Raw genomic sequence first — 19,922 nt, forward strand, 5'->3', positions numbered from 1 at the left:
CCAAAGAGAAGACTTAAAAAGTCATCTGACTTTTTTTTTTACTAAGAACTTTCAGCTGCAGTGTGTTACATTTTTTAGGGATTCATGTTAGTAAGTGGACAGTCGAGATTTGTATGTTGTATGACTTGCTTGGCTAGGACAGTTTCTTATTATTTTCCCTTCTTAGCAGGTGAGACCACTAACTACCACTTCTGAGAGGGCTTGACTTAATAGCTAGACATAGTATCTTATGCACTGTTGAAAACTGAAATTCAGGAATATTGGGATTGTTTATTTAAAGTAATCTTTAGTCACTTCTCAAATGGAAGTTCTCAATAAATTATATTTTCATAAAGATTCTCGTTGCTCTTTTCAGTTAATTTCATTTCAGGCTACAAAACCTCTGCGTGTTTTTGGTGAGGGACTGAGTTAGGCTGAGCAAAAGTCATACTCTCCTACTTTGTTGCCAAACCCCATGCTTCATCTGCCAGGGCTAAGAAAGATGGTAGATGGCATTCATGTGAGTGAAATGGTTACCTGAAAGAGAATAAACCCAGTTTGCAACTGAGAAGAACTGCAGAGGGGTGCCACAAGCAGGTTTATCTGTTCACTAAGCAAGTTTGATAAGCACTTGGACCTTAAGTAGAAGGAAGGCATGATTATATCTTCATGATAGAAGCTTTCTTGTATAGACATTAACATTGAAAATTAACAATACTAATTTTCTTTCCATTTTATTAATTTAAGGAAGATCTGGTCAGCTTAATTCCATTAGAAAATTTGGTAACTACTGCAGAAAAATTACTCCAGTGTCATACTGTGTGTTTCAATAGCCTATTCAGAGTTTCACACAGAAAAGGTGCTTGGGAAGATAAACATGATACCAACTGCATAAAAGATTTGATAGGACTAATCAGTAGATGTATCCTGCACCTGCCAACTTAAAATTATGCTTCAATTTACTGTAGAAGCAGGACCAACACTAAAGAGACAAAGTGAAGCACAGTTTTTTTCCTGGGGGAAAAGAATCAGGCAGACGCTCCCACATCCCAGCCCTGTGATCATCAGTGCTGTCTTTAAATCAATTATATTTTAAAAGTATTTGCAGTCCTCATTCAAACATCATAGGTAGATGCTATCTGCACAGCAGCTTTCATCTAGAGACTTAAAAGAGCTTTCTAAAAATCAACTCAGTGCTTCTTGCACAGCCACTGAATGTCCCAAACCCATACTACGAGCCAGTAGAACCATCTCTTTGATAGAACATCTGTTTTCTCACTTTTTCTTCTCCCTACTTTTTTTTTTTTTTTTAATAATTTCTGTTATACTTACTATCAAGCCATAAAAGCATGCAGTGGACACAGAAACCTTGCTATGCTATGTGAGGTGTATGAGCTACCGCATGTAAAGTTTGTGTTGATTCCAGTGCTCCATGGCAAGAAATCACATTGTAAACAACATTTTTGCCCCATATGGAAGTAGAAGTACCTACTTCTGGACAACTTGTGGAGGATGAGACCTATTTTTCTGCTGAAATTAATTACATCTGGAAAACATTATTGTTTTTTCATGTTTTTCTCCAAGACTCAAAGAAAAACCAAGAATCAAAGCAATTGAAAGGGAGAAAAAAACCCAAGAAATACAGCAAATACATGTGCAGAACAAATACAGTTTGAATATTTCTATATTTTGTGGGCGACGTCTTATACTGGCAATTCATGCAGTCAGAACATATTTTGGGGGCATAAGAAGGAACACAATCCTCTCTCCTCCCTCCTCCCACCCTAAAAATCACCTCTGCCAATCAAACTCACCTTTGCCATCCTTGCAAAACACTGTTGCTTTTAACCCAAATTAGGTGTAATTTGGAAAGAGGACAATCGGTCTGATAACCCACGCTACTCCCTACCTGGTGATGCTCAGCGTTTGATTGCTGGGATTCTGGTATCCCAGCAGCTTTGATTCCCAAATTATTTGCACACTGATACGTGTCAATATGTAATCGCTTATATAATACCCACCACTTAAGTCAAAGGGGCAAATTTTCAGCTGACACAAGAGCACGTTGATCTGATCTGCTGAAGCCAGGGAACCTGCGTGCAGATGGCCTGGGGACCTCCACCTGCTCCCCCTGACATGTCAGCAGCACTCACACCTGTTTGGAAGGGGAAGGTGAGCGTGGCTTCCCCCCCTGCTTTTGGGTAGAGCTGGCACGCACACCATCCTGAAATATCTTGGGGCACAGCTAGCCACCAAGAAGTGACAGCAAAGCCCAGCGCTGGGGTGGGGAGTAGAATTCTGGAGAAACAAAAAAGGGAAAGGATGCCAGTAGTGCAGAGCAGTTCTCTGGAGAAATCCTGGGAGTCGCAATAACAAATGCCCATCTCCGTGCTTGCTTGTGAGCTATGCAGTGCAGCTCCACAGGTGCTGTTCCCTCAGCTACAGCTCTGGCCTCTCCTCTTGGAGTATTTTGTAGTAAAGTCATGCAAGAGGTTTCCTGGATGCTTCATCATCCTGGTAGAAGAGAAACATCAGGTTTCCCCACCCCTTGAGAACAAAAAACCATCTCTTAGCGCTTTTTCCTATTAAATGCACGTACATCTCTTGAAGGCCTGAAGGCAAAAGCTCTTAAAAGGAAACCAAAAGAAGATATTTCACAACCAGGAGGGATGGGACAATGGAAAACCACTGAAGCAGCTGGTCTCCTGTCCTGGAGCATCCATTACTGCTGTGGCTGGTGGCACTATTCTTGTCCCTCCCTTCTAGGTAGGCTCCTGCACTGGGGCAACTGATGTTCCCTGGCATTGTCCTCTGCGCTTGATGAAGTAGAAACCCTCCTCGCTGTGGCAGGAACACTGCTCACTGCAAGCAAAACAATAGCTGTCATCTCCCCTCTTCTCTCCCTTGTGCTACGCTTCATTTTGGTTTACATTTAAAGAAACCAAAACCAGCCTGTCGTTGCATCAGCTCCCCCAAGCCCTTAGGACTTGCTATTTGTATCTCCTGAAAATTCAGTGCAGGGATTGGGGGGGGAAATAAATCCTTGGATGTGAGTCTGGGGTATTTTTTCACCTATGAGAGCTTGTAGATGATTTGTTAATACTAATGAGGCATGCAGCTAATTGGAGGGAAGCCCCTTGTGTGCTGAAAAACAGCATTGCAGGAGTGCGAGTCAGGCACATGTTGCAGCACCTTCCATTGGTCTGGTAAATAAAAATCTTTGAAAACAGGAATATCTGAATATTTTTCAAATGGGCTGTTAGGATCCCTGGGCTGTGGTATCCCTGCCTAGATTAGGGCAAGAAATGAGGCTACTTGATGCAGTGCTGCACACAGGAAGGGGCTATGGGGCTGGGCAAGAGCAAACGTGTCCCTGTGCTCCAGATGCATCCAGGGACAGGGCTGCAAGGAAGGGCTGAGAGACGGGCACCTGGGAAGAAACAGTGATTTAAAAGCTCTGCAGGTCAGAAACAGGGTAAACTAACCAAGGATTACTAAAACAGATGAAGATTTATAGAAATTGTCAAAGGAATGAGGTGCCCTTGGCAAGCAATGAGAAAAAAAAAAAAAAAAACTAAAAGGTGCCTGAGCAAAAGCGGTTGAATTAAAACCATCTTTTCGACTGAGTTTGAGGAGGAAAACAGCTGGTAGGGGCTGCAGCGCCTGGTACAACCTGGGGCCAGGGCAGCCTGGGAGCACACACAGTGTTTTGGTTCCTGCTAGTATATGGAGCTGAAGTCACTGCTCATTACAGCACAGCGCAGGCATAGGAAGGGGAAGCAAGAGAAGAAGGAGTTTTCTCAAGATGTCTTAATTGTGCCTCAGCTCGGCTCAGGAAGAAGGGGAATAAACCTGCAAGTAATTTGGAAATGGAAAAAAAAGAGTATCTTAGTGAATTTACAAAACTGGATTTCAGTGAAGCTTCATTGAGAAGCACTCACTTCTAATAAATTCTTATATGAATAAATAATATTAAAAATAATATTAAATAATACATTGTTTAATAAATAATTATATAATATTATTGTATTTGTCTGCTCATTAAAGCATACAGCCAGTTTTCATACTGTGACCTTCTACCCATGTGTGTGCCTATTTTAGCCTAATCACTGAGCTATCCAGAAACTGATCATTCCCTGGATCAGAGTGGATAAAAATTGTTCATATTCATTTACAAAAGAATGGATATTCAAGTCAAATTGGATTTCCTTTAAGCAAAGTGTTTGTATTTTAAAAGTATGTCCATCTTTACATTTGAAGTCATGGCAACATATATTAAAACCTGAACAAAAACAATTGGAATTTTTTTTTCAAGTGTGCTGATGGAATTTTTAAAGAGGCAAGCTGATCAGCTGAGGAAAAGCATCAGAAACCAAATTCTGTTGAAGTAGTTTGAAAAGAACTTTTGTTAGCAAGAGCCTTTGTGTAGGTGTAAAGTGCATATTTCCTCCTATTAGTGTATTCACCTTGTCTACTGCCATAAATGTTTAATGCAAGGTTGAAAAAGTGGGCAGGAACAGAGCAGTAGAAAAGCAGCTCCTCTTATGGGTGAATAAAAAAAAAGAGAGGCAGTGGACTACCACTTCTAAATTCTTGTAGGATGGAAGAAATAGGAACATTAGCTCCACTCCCCAAATACAGTAATTTGTGTCCTTAATACACCTTCTAGCTTCAAAGACAGGGTAGATGAGAAGAGGATTGTGTATTCATGTGGTGGTGGAAATATGAACAGGATCTTCAATGGCTGCTGCTGACAGGGGAGTGGAAGTCCCCTTAGCCCTACTGGTAAATCAACCCCTGTCTTATGCTTTGAAAAATGTATTTTTATTCTTTATGAATCCAGCATGGCTTACCAGCTTTTATCTCACCCAAAAATATATTTTGTTCATTTTAACTGAATGCCCATTCTGGTTACACACAGCTTGGTAGGCATTATTAGTTTGAAGAGTCTTTATTAATATAAAAGAGATGGTAATGAAGCACATGCACTCCCTGAAGGAAGCATAAAATAAAAAAAGACAAATGAGTTTAATATGTACTTCTCAAATGAACACCACAAATAGAAAAAGTACCGGATCTGAACTTAAGACTAAAATTAAATTGCTTATCGATTGCCAACTGCTGAGAACTTACTTTTTCTAAGAAAAAACAAACAAACTGAAAATTTGAAACAAAAATTAATAAAGACTTTTCCTTCTTTGTGGTTGTGATTCTGAATTCAACCACATCACCACGTGTCTGAAATGTGTACGCGCACTCCGGGGGCTCTTTCCTGACCCAGGAGATAATGCAAACAGCAGGATCCCTTTCCGAGGGTCAGCTGGAGGACAGGTGGGCTGGAATGACATCCCACCTAAAGTCCCCGCTAATGCTCCCAGTGATGCAAGTAATACCAGTATTTCCCCCTTGGAGGTTACATGACAAGACCGGTCCTTCAGCTACGGATTAACTTCACTCCAGCGAACTGGCCTTCTTGCTCCAGATGTTGAACCACTAAACCATGTGGATCCAGCTGTTGGATTTCAAGGTCCAGCTTTAAATGGAAGCATCCCAAAAGGGATGTTTAGCCCCTGAGCACCCTGGGGGATGCTCTATCTCCCTGCACAGCTCAGCCTTGGCCATCACAGCAGGAAAGCAAAGCTGCTGCATTGCTCATGCTAAGATAAAAAGAGAAAAAGATCAACTTCACACAAACATTTCCTTTCTCAGCTCTCTAGACTTTATTTTTCCAGTTTAACATACAGCAAGCCTTCCAAACACAGTGTAAGCCCAGAACACATGGCAAGCGTTCATTTCAAATCCATTTTCCAGTAAGCTGGAGCTGGTTTGTAGCTGGGGCATCTGCTTTGATCCTCTCACTTGGAGTCACATGAAAAGTCAACTCAGTGCTTTGTTTTGCCCCTAAATTCGCAGGTATTCCCCATTGCTGCCATCGACACCTGCCCAGAGGGTCTGGAGAAGGGGAGATGGGCGATTTGTCACGTCTGCTAGGACTTTATGCTCCTTCCTTAGATGGGCAGACGATCCTAGGAGATGTCAGCAGTAGAAAACTGGTTGCACAGGTCTGTGCCTTGTCCTCAGCTTCTTTACATCACAACTGATGTTTTGGGCAGGACTGTGTAGGAAAAAATACCTCTGTCAAAGGCTCTCAGTGACTAAAAGAAATTGACTGAAGGGAAAAGATCTTGTTAGAATTATAAAGATCCTTGGCAGAAGATGGAAAGAAGCAAGTTCCTTGGAGATTCTCAAATTAGTATCTTACCTAATTAATAAGGGCCGCTCGCAGAGGGAGGCAGTCCACTGATTTATTTCAAGGAGGGAGTGGTGGAAACTCTCCTCCCAAACCTGATGATCTGTGGTCTCAAATTAACGACTCGCAGCACTTTTCAGGTCCCAACACACTTTATGGATAATCAGTGCTGTCTGGAAAGTCCGTGCGGGTCTCCGTAGCACACAACGGGCACCTCCGACCACCCCTGCTCTGGGCTGGGCCCATCGCGTCACGGCTCCTTTGGGTGTACTTTCCGCATCATCGGTGATTTCGGCAGCGGGACCGCTCACCGCCTGTGAACCCGGGCAGGTGCACTCGCCTGCCAAGCGCCGGGGCCTCACACCGCCCCAGAACAAAGGGTCTTCCTTTGGGACCGGCAGCCCCGCCAGCCTCTCGGGGCAAAGCTCTACCGCGGCGCCCCTGCAGCCCCTCCAGCCCCGGCTGCCGCCCGCCCTCGGCGGGGCGCGCACGGCAGGCCGGCCCCGCACTGGCCTGACCGCCCGCCCTCGGTTTAACCGCCCCGGGGGCAATTCCCTTCTGCGGCACGGCAGCCCTGCCGGGGCTGTCCTCAGCGCCGCCCGTTTCCCCCCCCGCCCCGCCTCGCCGCCGCGCACACGCGTGGGGCCGGGCCGCGCCGCCCCGGAGCTCGGCGGCCGCCGAGGGGCGGGGCGCCGCCGGGCGGGGCGGGGCTAAACCGGGGAGTGGGCGTGTCCGGGGGCGTGCCCGGGCGCTCCAGGCGCCCGCCCGCCGGCCAGCCGCGGGCGCGCGGCTGTTGGGAGCCGGAGCGCGAGCCCAGCGGAGCGGCCGCTCTCATTGGCGCGCCGGGACAAAGTGGCCGGAGCGGAGCGGAGCGGTAGCGGGGCGCCGCGTGCCGCCTGCCGCGCGCGGGGCGATCGGCTCGCGGGGGCGGCCCGGGGGCGCGCGGCCCGCGGCGGGCGGGCGGGAGGCGGCGGCGGCGCGGGAGGGAGGGGGGGAAGGCAGCGGGGCCGGGAAGATGAACCGGAGTTTCAACAAATCTCAGACTCTGCGGTATCTGGAGTGCAGCGCGGTGGAAGTGAAGAGTAAGGTGAGGAGAGCGCGGCGCGGCCTCGACCGGCGGCGGCCGGGTGCGTCCCTGCCCGGCCCGCTCCCGGCGGCTCTCCCCAAAATGAATGGAGCCCCTCCCGTACCCCTTCCCCCCCCGCCGCCGCCTCCCCGCCCGCTGTGCCGGAGCCGTGCCCCAGCCGCAGCCCGGAGAGCGGTGACGGGCTGGCGGCAGTTCGCGGAGAGGCGGGATCCCCGCTCCGGGCGCCGCTCCTGGCCTCGCCCCCGGCGAGCCGCCGCTGCCCGGCGTGAGGCGGCGGCGACGCGACCCTTCCCCGCCCGCCCCCGGCGCGGCGGCGGGGCCGGGGCGGGCGGGCGCCGGGGGCCCCGCGCCCGCCGCTCCCGCTCGATCTTTTGTTTCGCCGCGGGGACTTCGGCGCTAACTTTCTGGGGCAGCTCGGAAAGCGCCGGTCTTTTCGCCCGCCGCGGGGGGCTGGGGCTGGGGCCGGGGGCGCCGGTGAGCGGGTGGGAGCGCAGGGGCGATGCCGCCTTGGGGTGCTCCAGCCCCCCGCAGCCGCCGGACCACGCCGTCCCGGCGCTTCGGCCGTTCCCGGGTGGTGGGGTCGGGTCCCCCGGCGTGGTTTGACAAGAGGAGCGTAGGGCTGGGAGGGAGAAGGGCCGGGCCCCCCCACCGGGGATGGCAGCACCGAAATCCTGCCGTAGGTCCGAGTCGGAGAAGCCGGAGCGAGGCCTGCGGGAAGCTTCACCCTCCTGCGGCGGCTTTACCAGGTGTTACCTGGGGGTGCCCGCACCCGCCATAAGCCGGCCAGCTTTTGTACGCTCGTATTGTTGGGGAAGGAGTTGTGATCTGCAGGGCTGTCGTGCAGAAACAGCTGTCTGCCAGCGCTCGGCTTCTTAAAACGATGATACGGCTGGCTGTGTCTATGGTTGGCCTTGCTGAGCTCTCTCTCTTCAAGAGTCTCTGGTCGCTCTCGTTTCAACCAGCCCATCAAAATCTTGTTTGCTATCTCTATGTGCAAATAAGTAGCATTTAAGCAAAACTGAGAAATCTCCCTGGAAGCCTGTGGTTTATACACATACAACAGAAAAGGTGTAGGCAATGCAACAGTTGAAAAGAGTACGGAGTAATGTTAGCATGGCCTGGAATTGCTCACAGTCCTGATCTCCTGCTGAGATGGTGTTGGAGGTGATGTCTTTGGGACTTTGTGCTTGGTGCTCCCCCGTTTTGTCCCTTGCTGCTGTTAATACCTGCATTCAAGTCAAACAGCCTTGAGCGACGCATAGACCCGAGGTGATGGGATGGCTTCAGTGGGAGAACTAACTCATGTGCGAGGGTCTCTCCAGTCATTTTGGAATGTGACACCTGAAATGTAGGTTGAGGCCCTTGTTTCCTAACCTCCTGTTGCTACTTGAAGGGGCTCAGCTGGTCTGGAAGGTTCCATCCTGCTTCCATTCCTGGAAGGTTTTGGTTCAGCTTGTACTGGTTCTAAGGTGTAACCTACACACAGTGTATCTGTTGTGGCCCCCAAATGCTCCAGGTCCTGCTTTCCAGTTACTGAGTTATATTCCATGCACTGTATGAGCTTCAAACTAAAACCTTGACCACAGATAAGAATTATTTTTAAAGTTCATCCTCTCTTTTCTACTTTAATATAGCCATAGCTTGAGTTTGTTCTATTAACAATTAAAAAGCAACTTCGTAGCCTTCTTTATGACTGCAGGAATCCTGTAAGTGAATCCTACGTAGTTGTACAGACACAGAGTGAGCGAGCAAGGTTCTAAGTGTACAAATGACTGTGGACTTCTGGAGAGAAGGAAAATAAACTTGTGTGGGTGGGAGGGATTGACTGGAGGTCCTCTGTAGCTCAGGGTTGTTTCTGCCGATGGCCCAGAAGTTACTTTAGAGAACTGTACTGCATTGGAAGGAAACTTAAAATAGAGGCTCAATTCAAAATGCTGTGCTGAGGGCCTACACCTACCTAGTGATGATCCATCAACATGCAGCATGGGTCAGTGGAAGCTGTGCTGTTGAATTTCCTGGTGCTGGTGGGGTTATACTGTCGGTGTGACTTGTGCGCAGTAACATCTAGACTGTTCATGTAGCGGGCTGTTGCAGGTTGTTGGCAAACAGAGGTTGGTACTGACATTGCAGTTCTTTTGTCTCTAAAGCTCGTAGGTTCCGTCTCATGGAGTTACTCTTTAATGGTTAGAAGCAGATCCAGTGAAAAGCTCTGGCCAATGGTACCTGGCAAGGTACTGTTTAAAGACCTTATACCTCTTGTTAAAACATGGTAATCTTGTAGGGTCTGTTCTGATGCTGTCTGTCTTGTCGCTGTGGGTCATTGGGTTGTCTTGCTGTGATCATCTAGAAATATGCGTTGGGGTTTTTTTGTTTAGGTGGACTATCTAAGGCTGGGGAAACAAAAAGATTTAATAATTCTGCTCTTGGTAGCTGTTGTAGTCTGCCTTTTAAACATTTAGTTGCCTGTGTTTTGTAAGTATGAGGCCTGTCCAGACCTGCCTGAAAACTGGAAAGTTGAGTCTGAGCGCTCATGATTTTGCAGCTATCGCCTGAGAGCGCAGCCTGCCAGGTGAGCGGAGGTGGGTGCAGCTCAGCCTCTGCGCTGGGGCATGCTGCTGGCTGGGGATCAAGGGATTCTCAGGTGGCTTTTCAAAGGCTGGGGAAGTGGCGGGCCGTGGGCAGGTGGAATCCCTTTTAGCAGAGGAGCTGGGTGTGAGAGCGTGCCACTTTTACACAATGGCGTGAAATAGCTTTTCTCCTTTTCTGGAGATCGAGTTGGACGTGAAGGAGCCCTGCAAAAAATAGCTGTGGAGAGTTGGATGGGCAATAGTCTGCAGATGTTGGGGTTTTGATATCCCTGCCTCTGTTACAATAACCAGCTGGTTCCTTCCTTAAGGATAAACCACCATCCAGATAGTGTGTTGCATTAGTCACAATTCAGAAATGGCTCCTGTGAAAACTGACCAAGATTTTCCTGGATTTCCTGAGTTTGTTTCCTTTCCTCCAAAAGAAAGTTCGTGAAAGTTGGTTTGTGCCCTTCATTATTGGAAGGGGAGAGTTTGTCAGATCCTTAGTATCATACCGGGTAAGACGCTTCTCTGACAATCCCCATGTATCCTTAAGTTTTAAGATTCCTGATGCGTGTTAGAGGATTATTTTAAAAAACCAAAAAAAACCCCCAAAAAAACCAACAAAAGGGTAGGGGGAGAAGAAGAGGGGAAGCATCTTATTGTCTGAACTCACCCCAGTTTTTCAACATCCTTTTTGTGCTGAAGGGCCAAAAACTGCAGGCGGTATTCCTCTTTCCTTGTCCAGTAGACGTGTGAGCTTTGTGGATGATGGGAGTTCAGCTGGTCTAACCCACCCTGCACCATCCCTGGACCTAGCCTGACTGATCACCCCCGCTGGGAACGTGGCCCAGAAGGGTGCTTCAGCTCCTGATGGTCATGTCTGTGGATATCTTAATGCCTTGTGACTACTTGGTGGGAACATTCGCAGTGATATGTTCTTTGGCTGTGTGCCTTTGCAGAAGGATGAGCTTTCTGGTGCTGTGTAATACCTTTTGGTATACGTCAGGTCAGTTTTTTGCTGGGTGACTGTAAGGTGCTGCAGAAACCTCTCAGATCACTGTGTTAGAGCAAATACTGAAGGAGAAAACAGAGCATCAGCCATCTCTGCACATCTGTTTTCAGACATGGCAGTGATGGGAATTGCTATTGTCTTCTGCTTTAAGAAGTCTTCTTTCTTCAGGCTCAGGGCTTCCTCCCTTCATCTGTCTCCTCCCCTGAGAGCTGGCCTTAAAATCAAAACACTTAAAAGCTTATTGCGAGATAGGAAAGCGGAAGGATAAAGAGAAACCTGCTTAGAAATTGGCACATGTCATAGGAAAATATTAATTGAATTGTAATTACACTTTATCCTTCTTCTCCTGTCTTTCACGACAGAATACATTAGAAGCTTGGTTCTTATCTAGGTGTTGTCTGTGTAGCTCAGGATTAATGTTTCAGCCCTTTTAGACAGGATTCAAAAACACATTATCTTGCTGGCTTAAAACAACTGTGTATTCTCATGTGTCTAGTACTCACAGGCTCCTTTCCCTTGTCGGGTGACAAGTGAAGTATCTGTCCCCTCTGAAGAAATTGCCTGTAATCTCTGAAAAAGGTTTCTAGATAACCCTTTCTCTCTCTCTTCTCCCTTTTACCAAGAGCTCCAGTGCATGCGATGTGTCAGGCTTTTCTTGTTTGTTTTGTTAAGAATCCTGCCTGTGGCTGTGAGATCCCAAACCTATTTTTCATTTTCTCTCCTTAGCTTTACAGAGAGATTGCAGGCCTCTTTCCCCATGAGTGTAAGTCTACAGAAGAACAAATGCTTTTAAAATAGGAATTCCTACATTAATGGTGAGACCTCTTCAATTATAGCTCCATGTAGCCAATCTTCTCTCATTCTGCTCTGAGTGAAAAAAACTTTTTTTTTTTTTTCCCTTGAATTGTATATACAGCTTTTCAAATAGGAGGGTAGCTATCAGCCCAAGTGTATCTTTCTTCTCCAGTCACTTGGATATTCTGGAATAGTAGAGGTTTAGGATTGCCTCAGGCCTTTAAATGGTAGCCCTTTGAATTGTTTGTGAAAGTGTGGTTTTTTTGCACTTTGAAACTGACAGTTTTATGGTTTTGGTGCAAAAGCAGCAGAAGAGTATTTACTACTACTGTATTCTTTCATGAAAGCTGGATGTACAAGTAAGAATTCATTTTCATGTTTTCAAAAGTGGGTAAATACACTCGTGGTTCACTGAAAAATAGTCCTTTGGAAAAACACCCTTTTTGTTGCTGAACAATAGGAACTTTTGATGATGGCTGAGGATTATAGAAGTGCAGCTACCTGACTCAAGTGCTGACTGTGACATTTCTGCCTTCTTAATAGTGTCATATTTTCTTGCATTACAAACTGATTTACAAATTAACAATAATGTTACTAGCATCCTACTACTATAAACAAACCCATTAATATATCCAGTTAACTATAACCATATTTTTTTTCCTCTTCTCCCATCCTGTTTTGACTTTGTTCCAATAAATATTGATGTTCACATGAATGCTGCAAATGGATTTCTAACAAATTTTCAAACATATTTTGATGTATCCAGAGTATAGACATGATAGTGTTCTGGACCTTGAAGACAGAGAGCATGTTTGGGATCAGCTGTGCTCTGTGCTCTTAGGAAGTTGCTAGCAGATAAAATGATGTGTTTTGGTCTTGGGCAAGTGTAGAAATCATTGCTTCAGCAAGCCTGCCCAACTGCTAGATTGGTGTAATACCCAGCTTGTGGGTGATTTGTCCCGCTCATGTGTTGTCTCCTTTTCTTAGAAGGACTGTACCTGTGGTTTTTACATTAAGATAGCTGTTTTAAACCTTTCACATCCTTCTGGCCCTATGTCCCCATTTCCCCCCCCCCCCCAAGTTGCTGATACTGCTCAGTCCCTGGGCAGTATTGGATGTCCACATGACTGTTTAGCTATTACAGTATGTACATACATTGTGTATTTGAAAGGTATAAAGCAGAACATCAAGCAGTGTTGTAACTGTAGCAATAGCGGTAGGAACTTGCTTTTACCCGTCCCCTGTAAAGAGATTTTAAAGGTCTGCTTCTTCTCTGTCTGGTGTTAACTAAGTGAGAAAGGTCTACAAATTGTGTTTTCCAGCCTTTTGTACTTTGATTTCACTCTAACCCCAAGCCTTACAGGCCTTCTGAAGTTTTAAGAAATGTTTTCCATGTGTTGCACACTTCAAAATTGATCAAAAAGCATCACTCTTTTTAAACCTACAGGATGTTAAAACAGACTTTAAGTCTGCTTTAAGTTTTTAAGCAGTACTTTAGATTCTTCCAAGTTAAGGTCATACTTGTCATACCAAGAATAAAACTAAAATAAGTGCAGTGAAAAGCCCTGTAACCAGCTGATTTAACTTCTGGTTTTGAGCTTCAAAACATACTTGATTATATGCAAACCAAATGTGGCATGGACTCAGAAAACCGCAATGCTTCCCCCTCTCAAATGAAGACAGTATGCCACAGCAATAGCAACTTGAGATGGTCTGGGTTGTTGCAAAACATGTCAAGGGAGACTGTAAAGGTTAATCTCTTAAGAAATCTTACCTCTGTTCCTTTCCTTCCCAGTTTGCTGAGCTTCTGACAGCAGGTATTACATTTATTCTGATGTGCTAAATATCATCTACTAATCTCCTGGTTCCTCTGTTATTACAAATCTTTTTTTCCCATAGTAGGATGACTTTCTGAAGCAGTCCTATCTAGTAAACTTAAGCCTGTCTTTAAATGCTTAGGTGATTTTAGAGAAAGTGACCACAGCTTAACAAATTGCCGTGCAGCAGCTGAGCCACAACAGTTGGTTCTGTGCATGCCTGCTGCCCTTCACAGATGAGAGGCCAAACTTTTCAGCTGGAAAGGTGTCACACAGACAAGTCATTTTGTGATAGTTCTGTTCAGGTGACAGCTGCAGTGCTGACCTGTACCCTGGTACTATGTGAGCAGTAGTGCCTGTAGGAGATACAGGGAAGGCTGGGACACGTGCTTTGAGATACTTTGGCTTCACAGAGCATGGGATGGGGGAGGATATGCTCTGGTGCTAGGGTTATAGTCTCAGGTCCTGCGAAACAAAAAAAAAAAAAGTCAAAATCTAGTTACTGAAAGATGGTAGTTCCTCTGACAATGTTCCCAAAGTTAGTCTTTTGTTAGAGGCTTGGGTGCTAGCTGTGCTAATTGGATGGTTATCAATACCCTTGTGATGCATTGACCAGAAGACTAGGCTGCTGCCTTGTTTTGGCATCACCCATACTGCCCTATTCTTGATCCTGCCTCCAGGTTCTCGACTTTGCTTCTGTAATCATTTTTAGCCTAGTAACTTGGACGTTTCTGATCTGCTTAAAAAATTGTCCAGCCCATCTGTCTTATGCAGGTAGTTTTCTGAATTTTGGTCTGGCCACACTGGAACAGTCCTAAAGGACACTAAACAATGGACCTTTAATTTGCTGAGGTGCTCTTTAAAGTTGAAAAGTTGTTTACAGCCAAGTCAGAAAGGAATGTATCTCATATGAGGTTAAAATACCTGTGGAGGCTCTGTCTGGTAGGCTGCAGGACTAGCCACCCCCGAGGAGTTCTTCAGGGGTGCAATTAATAGTGCTGTCCTCAGTAGTCCCTTATCATTCCCATTGTAAGAGACTTTGCATGCACTTAATCTGAGCTTTTAGTAACCAAGAAACGCTCTTCCAGGGATTGCTTGCTTGCTCCTAATTGCCTTTACAATGCAGGCCAGAAGTTAAAGATGAAATGTACCTTTGGAGACATTCTCTCCCTCTAAGTGAAGGCAAAATCCCCCAGTACAGAGGTAGTCCCGTTCCCACTGGCAATTTCTGAAGTTAATTGAGGCAGAAGCGCTGGGGCAGGGTGTGGTGCTCTAGCCCAGGGCCACCCAGCCCGGGGCCATCCCTCCTGCTTCTGCCCTGCACAGCTGTTCCCAGTCCCCTGTCAGGTCTGGCTAGGTGTGTGTGTGTGTGCATCGAATTACTTCTCTGCAGCTGTTCTTGGCCCTGAGCTCATGGGGAAACCTCTGGTGGAAACTAAAAGGGTCTTAAAAAAGTTTGCAACCAGCCAGAGCCCTTACTGGATACAGGTGTCTTGTAACCATGCAGATATCTCTCTTAGTAAATGTTCAGAAAGTGGTTTGCTCTTGCTAAAGACCTGTACTAGTGCAGGGCTGCCTTTCTGCAGGAAGCTCTGGGGTTTATCTGCCTTTGGCAGTGTTGACTAGACCTCCTGATTCGGTGGTCCTTTGTCTTGCTGGGTGGCAAGGTGCCAAATGTTCCTTTCCCCCTTGTGCTGATGGTGACATGCCATGGATGCATGCATCCCATGCACTATATGTGCTAAAGCTGTGTGGTGCTTGGTGTTCCCTTGAAAATACAGGATCGGTTTGGTCTGCATCATTTGCAAACAGACTTTGGTTTGTTCTCAGAGATGTAGGGGACTGGAAGAAAAAGGAGGAGATTTGCTTTTGGAAAGGTAAACCAACTACCTAAGGCAAAGATTTCTTTTAAAGGCTTTTCTGTGAATGACAGTTTCTTGAAGGAGAACAGAACTTTAAATATCAAGAGTTGAGGCAGTGAGGAAGGCTGGCACAGTGTGCTGCTTGGAGGCAGTCCTGACTGAAAGAGAGAGATAGTAGGGAGAAAGCAGCTATGTGGGTGACCTGTTAGGAGAGGAGCTACTGGAGCAGGGCAACAAAGAAAGGGATGATGGGTTCATAAAAACAGGCTGGGCAAATAGATTTTGTGGATAGCTTTTTTCACAAAGTACCACTGACTAAGAAATAGTTGGGTGGTAGTGAGGCAAAATAGTGTTTAGGAAAACAAGGGAAAAGTACAGAGCAGCAGTCAAGGCAAAGTCCAGCTGAGCAGATGAGTAGCTGAATGGTGTCCATGGATTTAAGATACTGGGCAGAAAAGATCTGGATAATTAACACACAGATATATGCAACTGCCTGGATGAAGGGAGGTACAGGAGTTCCAGTTGCTGGGAAGGCAGCGTAATGACCTTGTGCCCGATAATCATGAAAGAAGGTAGGTGAAGCAGGGAAAAGGGTAAGCTTAGCTTTAAGTTGCCCTTGGGCTGGCAGCTGAGCATCTGTGAAGAGATCAATAAGAGATTGCATGGGAGGTGTGTCTCATTAAGAAGTTGATCTGAGTTATTGGGACAGAAAAAGAAACTGAATTTGTCTTCCGAGTAGAAGCAGAAGAGGGAAAAGTGTTGTCATGGACTGAGCCTCACAGACTGCTGGAGAGGGTTGGAAGGGTTGTAAAGGCTGTTTTTCACATGAAGAGCAGAGACATGAAGCGTTGTGTCCAAGAAGCATGAAAAAGAAGGGGAACCACTGGGTTTCTCTGAGGGGAGAAACTATTCTAAGAATTGAAGATATTAAAGCATGGCTGTATTTTTATGAGGGAGTGAAGGGAGAATACAAGGGAGGAGGGTAGGAGTATGGCATGATGCCAATCAGAAAAAAAGTTTGAGGGAAAAGATAGTGAAATTTTGTCTGCGATGAGGTTCCTGTGAAGGGCAGATAGATGGTTGTCTTGCTTTTGTGACTGTCTCTTGGAAGAAATAGCAAGAGGTGAGCAGGGGACTGAGCAGAACATGAAATCCCACACTTCAGTTTGATCATTGGGATGGAGCAGAGCTGCTTTGGGGCAGGCGGTTGAAGGGAAGAGAGAACTTGTTGCAGAGAACATCTGCTCGCCACTAGTGACAATCACTATGAGACTGGGAGCAGAGCAAGAGAGTGCTGGGTGAGCTGGGGAAGACATGGCTTGGGGAGAAAGAGGGAACCAAGAAACATAGACATGACTGTGACAGCAGAACTCCGAAGTCCCAGATGAAGTCAGCCAACACAAAACCATCTTCCCTCTGCCTCCTCCTTGGCCTCTGCTCCTTCTCACTCATAAAGCTGCCCTGATCAGGTCTTCCCCATTTTGAAAATCTTGTAGGTAAGCAGAAATTACTGTCGATGCAAGGATGAGAGTGTTTGTTTTTCTTTCTGTTCCTGATTTTTACTTCATGGGAGAAGTAGGTGGCTAATGTAATTCATGTTTATTGCTAAATGTTGCTCTTTGATGTTTTCTTATTACAATAGCCTGAACTCAAAGCCAGCAATAAGCTAGAGGGATGGTACCTCATAAACATAGAGCTTTATTTTTGACCCTGTAAACTTTGAAACTTAAAATTTAAAGAAAAAAAAAAAGTTGATCTCTTTTGCTTGCAAACAACTCTTCCATTTCACTTCACAAAATAACAGCCCTCCAAGTAAACAAACCTCAAAATCCTGCTCCCTGCTCTCCCTCCTCTCCTCTGACCTCTTGTCTCCCCTTGCCAGGAAAAAAATAAAAAAGCAGTTGATTGCTCTTGATCAGCCTGTGTAAGTTTTGGTCAGCTAGCTGTGACTTCAAGACAACTTTTATCAGAACACTTTTTTTTTTCTGCAATTTTTTCTTGGCATCTGTTTTTGCTCAAGGTTCCTGCTTGATGTATAGTATTTTGTTGGGTGGTTTTTGTCATCTAGCTGCAGACAGCAAGTATAGTGGCTGGCTGATACTTCAGAGGTTCTTGGGACAGAGCTTATTGTTTGTGAAACAAAACATACAGTTCTTTCTAGTTTTTTTTTCAGTCATAATTAGCTCTGTCAAACTAAATTCTTCTCAGTTCCCTTGGACCCTCCTGTCCTCTGACTTCTGCAGTAGTAGAAGCAGTATTTGCATTAGATAAATAAGTCAGAATCATTTACTTCATTACAGAAAACTAATCTGCTTGTCAAAACTATTAGTTTATCAAACAGTGTAATACAGTATTGTTCTAGCAGAAACTGCTGGCAGACACCAGTCCCTGTGTGCCTTTCTGTGGAGGGATATACTAAAGATGAGCTTTGTTTGTAGCTTAGAAAAGCATAGTCACCTTGGCTATCTGTGCAAAGCCCTCAGCCCTCAGAATTTGTAGTTTCTGGCAGATACGTGGTGGATGTTATCTAGAAATCCTGGCTGAATACAATGCAGAGCACCCAGTCTCCAAGCTGTGTGGTACTGCAAAACCTATTATTACTGCGATACTCTCTATCAGCCTCATTAGGGATGATGAATGAAGGGTCACTGCTGAAGCGGTTTTTTTCCCCTCTTCTGAAAAGACCCGCTGACAATGATTGCTGCCTGTGTATATGCACAGGGTGAACTGATGGGCTAAACTACTATTACAGTAATACTAACCTTTAAACAAAAAAACATCATCCACGTTATCTGCTTAAAATCTCTTTTGAAGAGACTCTGCCCTCCTCCTCTGACTCTCTGCAGAATCACCTTCTAGCTCCCTTGCCTTAGAGGGTGCTTGCATTTGCGTATCGTTGTCCTGTTCCTAGGCAAAGGAAACTGTCTCTTGGGCTTTCCTGAGGCTGAACATGTGAACGAGTTAATTTGACTATACAGTGTTCGCATCAGACCTCAGTGCCCCAAGTCTGCAGTTGCATCCCTGTGGGTGGACTGTTACCCGCACCTCACACTCCACCGATACAACCGTGCCTGCGGGCGTTAGGCTGGAAGGCCTGGCCCTTCTACCACCTGTCCTCCTCTCCTGTGGCAGCTTAAGCTCAACTGTGGGTCATACCGATGTGTAAACAACTATATTTGCTTCTTTCCTCTCTCCTTTCCCATGTCACTTTCCTGCCGAGTGTGAATCCCCAGCACAGAACTGGCCTGTGCCTCGGCGGGTGCGTCGGGCAGAGCAGGATCAATGGGCTCCGCCAGCAGCCCGTGTGGGGCCAGTGCCCGGGTGGTTGTTCTGCAGGATGAGTGTTGGACTGGCTGGGGTGAGACTGCACAGCATCTGCTTCCTTGCAAGTACCGTGCGTGCTGATGGTCCTGAACATGATGTCTGACCAGTAAACCAGGGGTTACTGGGATTGGCATCTGAATACCCTGGCCTGGTGCTTTTTTGGCTAAAAGAATTGTGTTCCTGTTCAGGTGAGCAGAGCAGGAGGTGCAGCTTTAAACAAAGCCTACAGAGATCTTGTTCCTGCTCATTTAGTTTACCATGTAGATGTTAAACTTGTCACTTAAAGATGGATGGTTGCTTCTTGTTTGAGTTTAGGAAAAAGAAAACTTTAAAATACTTTCCAAATAAAAAGACTTAAGCTTTTTTCAGTTTGAAACGTGTCAACAGAAGTAAGTTGCCACTTGGATTTTTCTGGAGAGGAGCAGGGGGTGCAGGACAAAGGAGGACTGTTTTTCCTCCATTGGAACCAGCTGTGGTTTGTTCAGCTTTTGTGCGTTTGGATGGGCACTCTGAATTGAAATCCAAACTGGAACTAGCAGTTAATATTACAAACAAGCAGCATAATTTGACTAAACAAGCTTTCAGATAATCACATCTAGGCTTTGATGCTGAAGAGTGGGATTTTTATAACTGCGGAAGTAATTTGAGAACATGCTTGCACCCAAAGCCAGTAGGGTTGGTTGGGTGGGTTTTTTGGGGTTTTTTTGGTAATTTTTTGTTTTTTTCTTTCTGGAAGATGATTATGGTGATGATTCATACTTTTGTTAGTCTCAGCAAAAGAGTGGCTTGCATGTATAGTTGATTTAACATCTGAGAACCTCTAAGCAAGTCATTCTCCATTTTGAGGAAGAATTTTATCTACAGAAAACTATCTCTTCCCCCCTCCCTCCCTTGTTTGCTTGTTAGTTTTTTGTCTTTGGTTTCTTGCCCTGGTAATGACTGACGTTGCAAATGAGAACTTCCATGAGATCCTAGTCACAGCCTTCTTTGGTTTTGGATTTGTTGATGTGGTTCCATGCTTTCAGGATTGAGTTAGCAGGGTTTTAGAGGTTCAGTTGATGAACAGTAGTTTACTAGTACTGTACAATCTGGGTTATGAAATTAAATGTACCAGAAAGATGATTTAAACTACTTAGTTTAACAAGATGCTTGTTTTCACTCTTTGTTTCCTTGATTAGAGAATCTATTTTTTTTCCTCCTGTTCTTAATAGCATATTTGGTTTCTA

General features: G+C 45.8%; 1 protein-coding gene across 2 annotated transcripts in view; it reads left to right on the forward strand.

The window, feature by feature from the left end:
* Positions 1-7,214: 7,214 nt before the first annotated feature.
* Positions 7,215-19,922, forward strand: part of PARD6G (par-6 family cell polarity regulator gamma) — a 68,930-nt gene continuing 56,222 nt past the window's right edge. The window contains exon 1 of one of the 2 annotated variants that reach the window (XM_074823605.1): positions 7,215-7,316. In XM_074823605.1, the coding sequence (XP_074679706.1) occupies positions 7,245-7,316 (72 nt within the window). In that variant the 5' untranslated portion in view covers positions 7,215-7,244. The remainder of the gene's footprint in view (positions 7,317-19,922) is intronic. The other variant, XM_074823615.1, reaches the window with a different exon arrangement.

Source organism: Strix aluco, chromosome 1, assembly GCF_031877795.1.
Source record: "Strix aluco isolate bStrAlu1 chromosome 1, bStrAlu1.hap1, whole genome shotgun sequence".
In the NCBI taxonomy this organism is placed as follows: domain Eukaryota; kingdom Metazoa; phylum Chordata; class Aves; order Strigiformes; family Strigidae; genus Strix; species Strix aluco.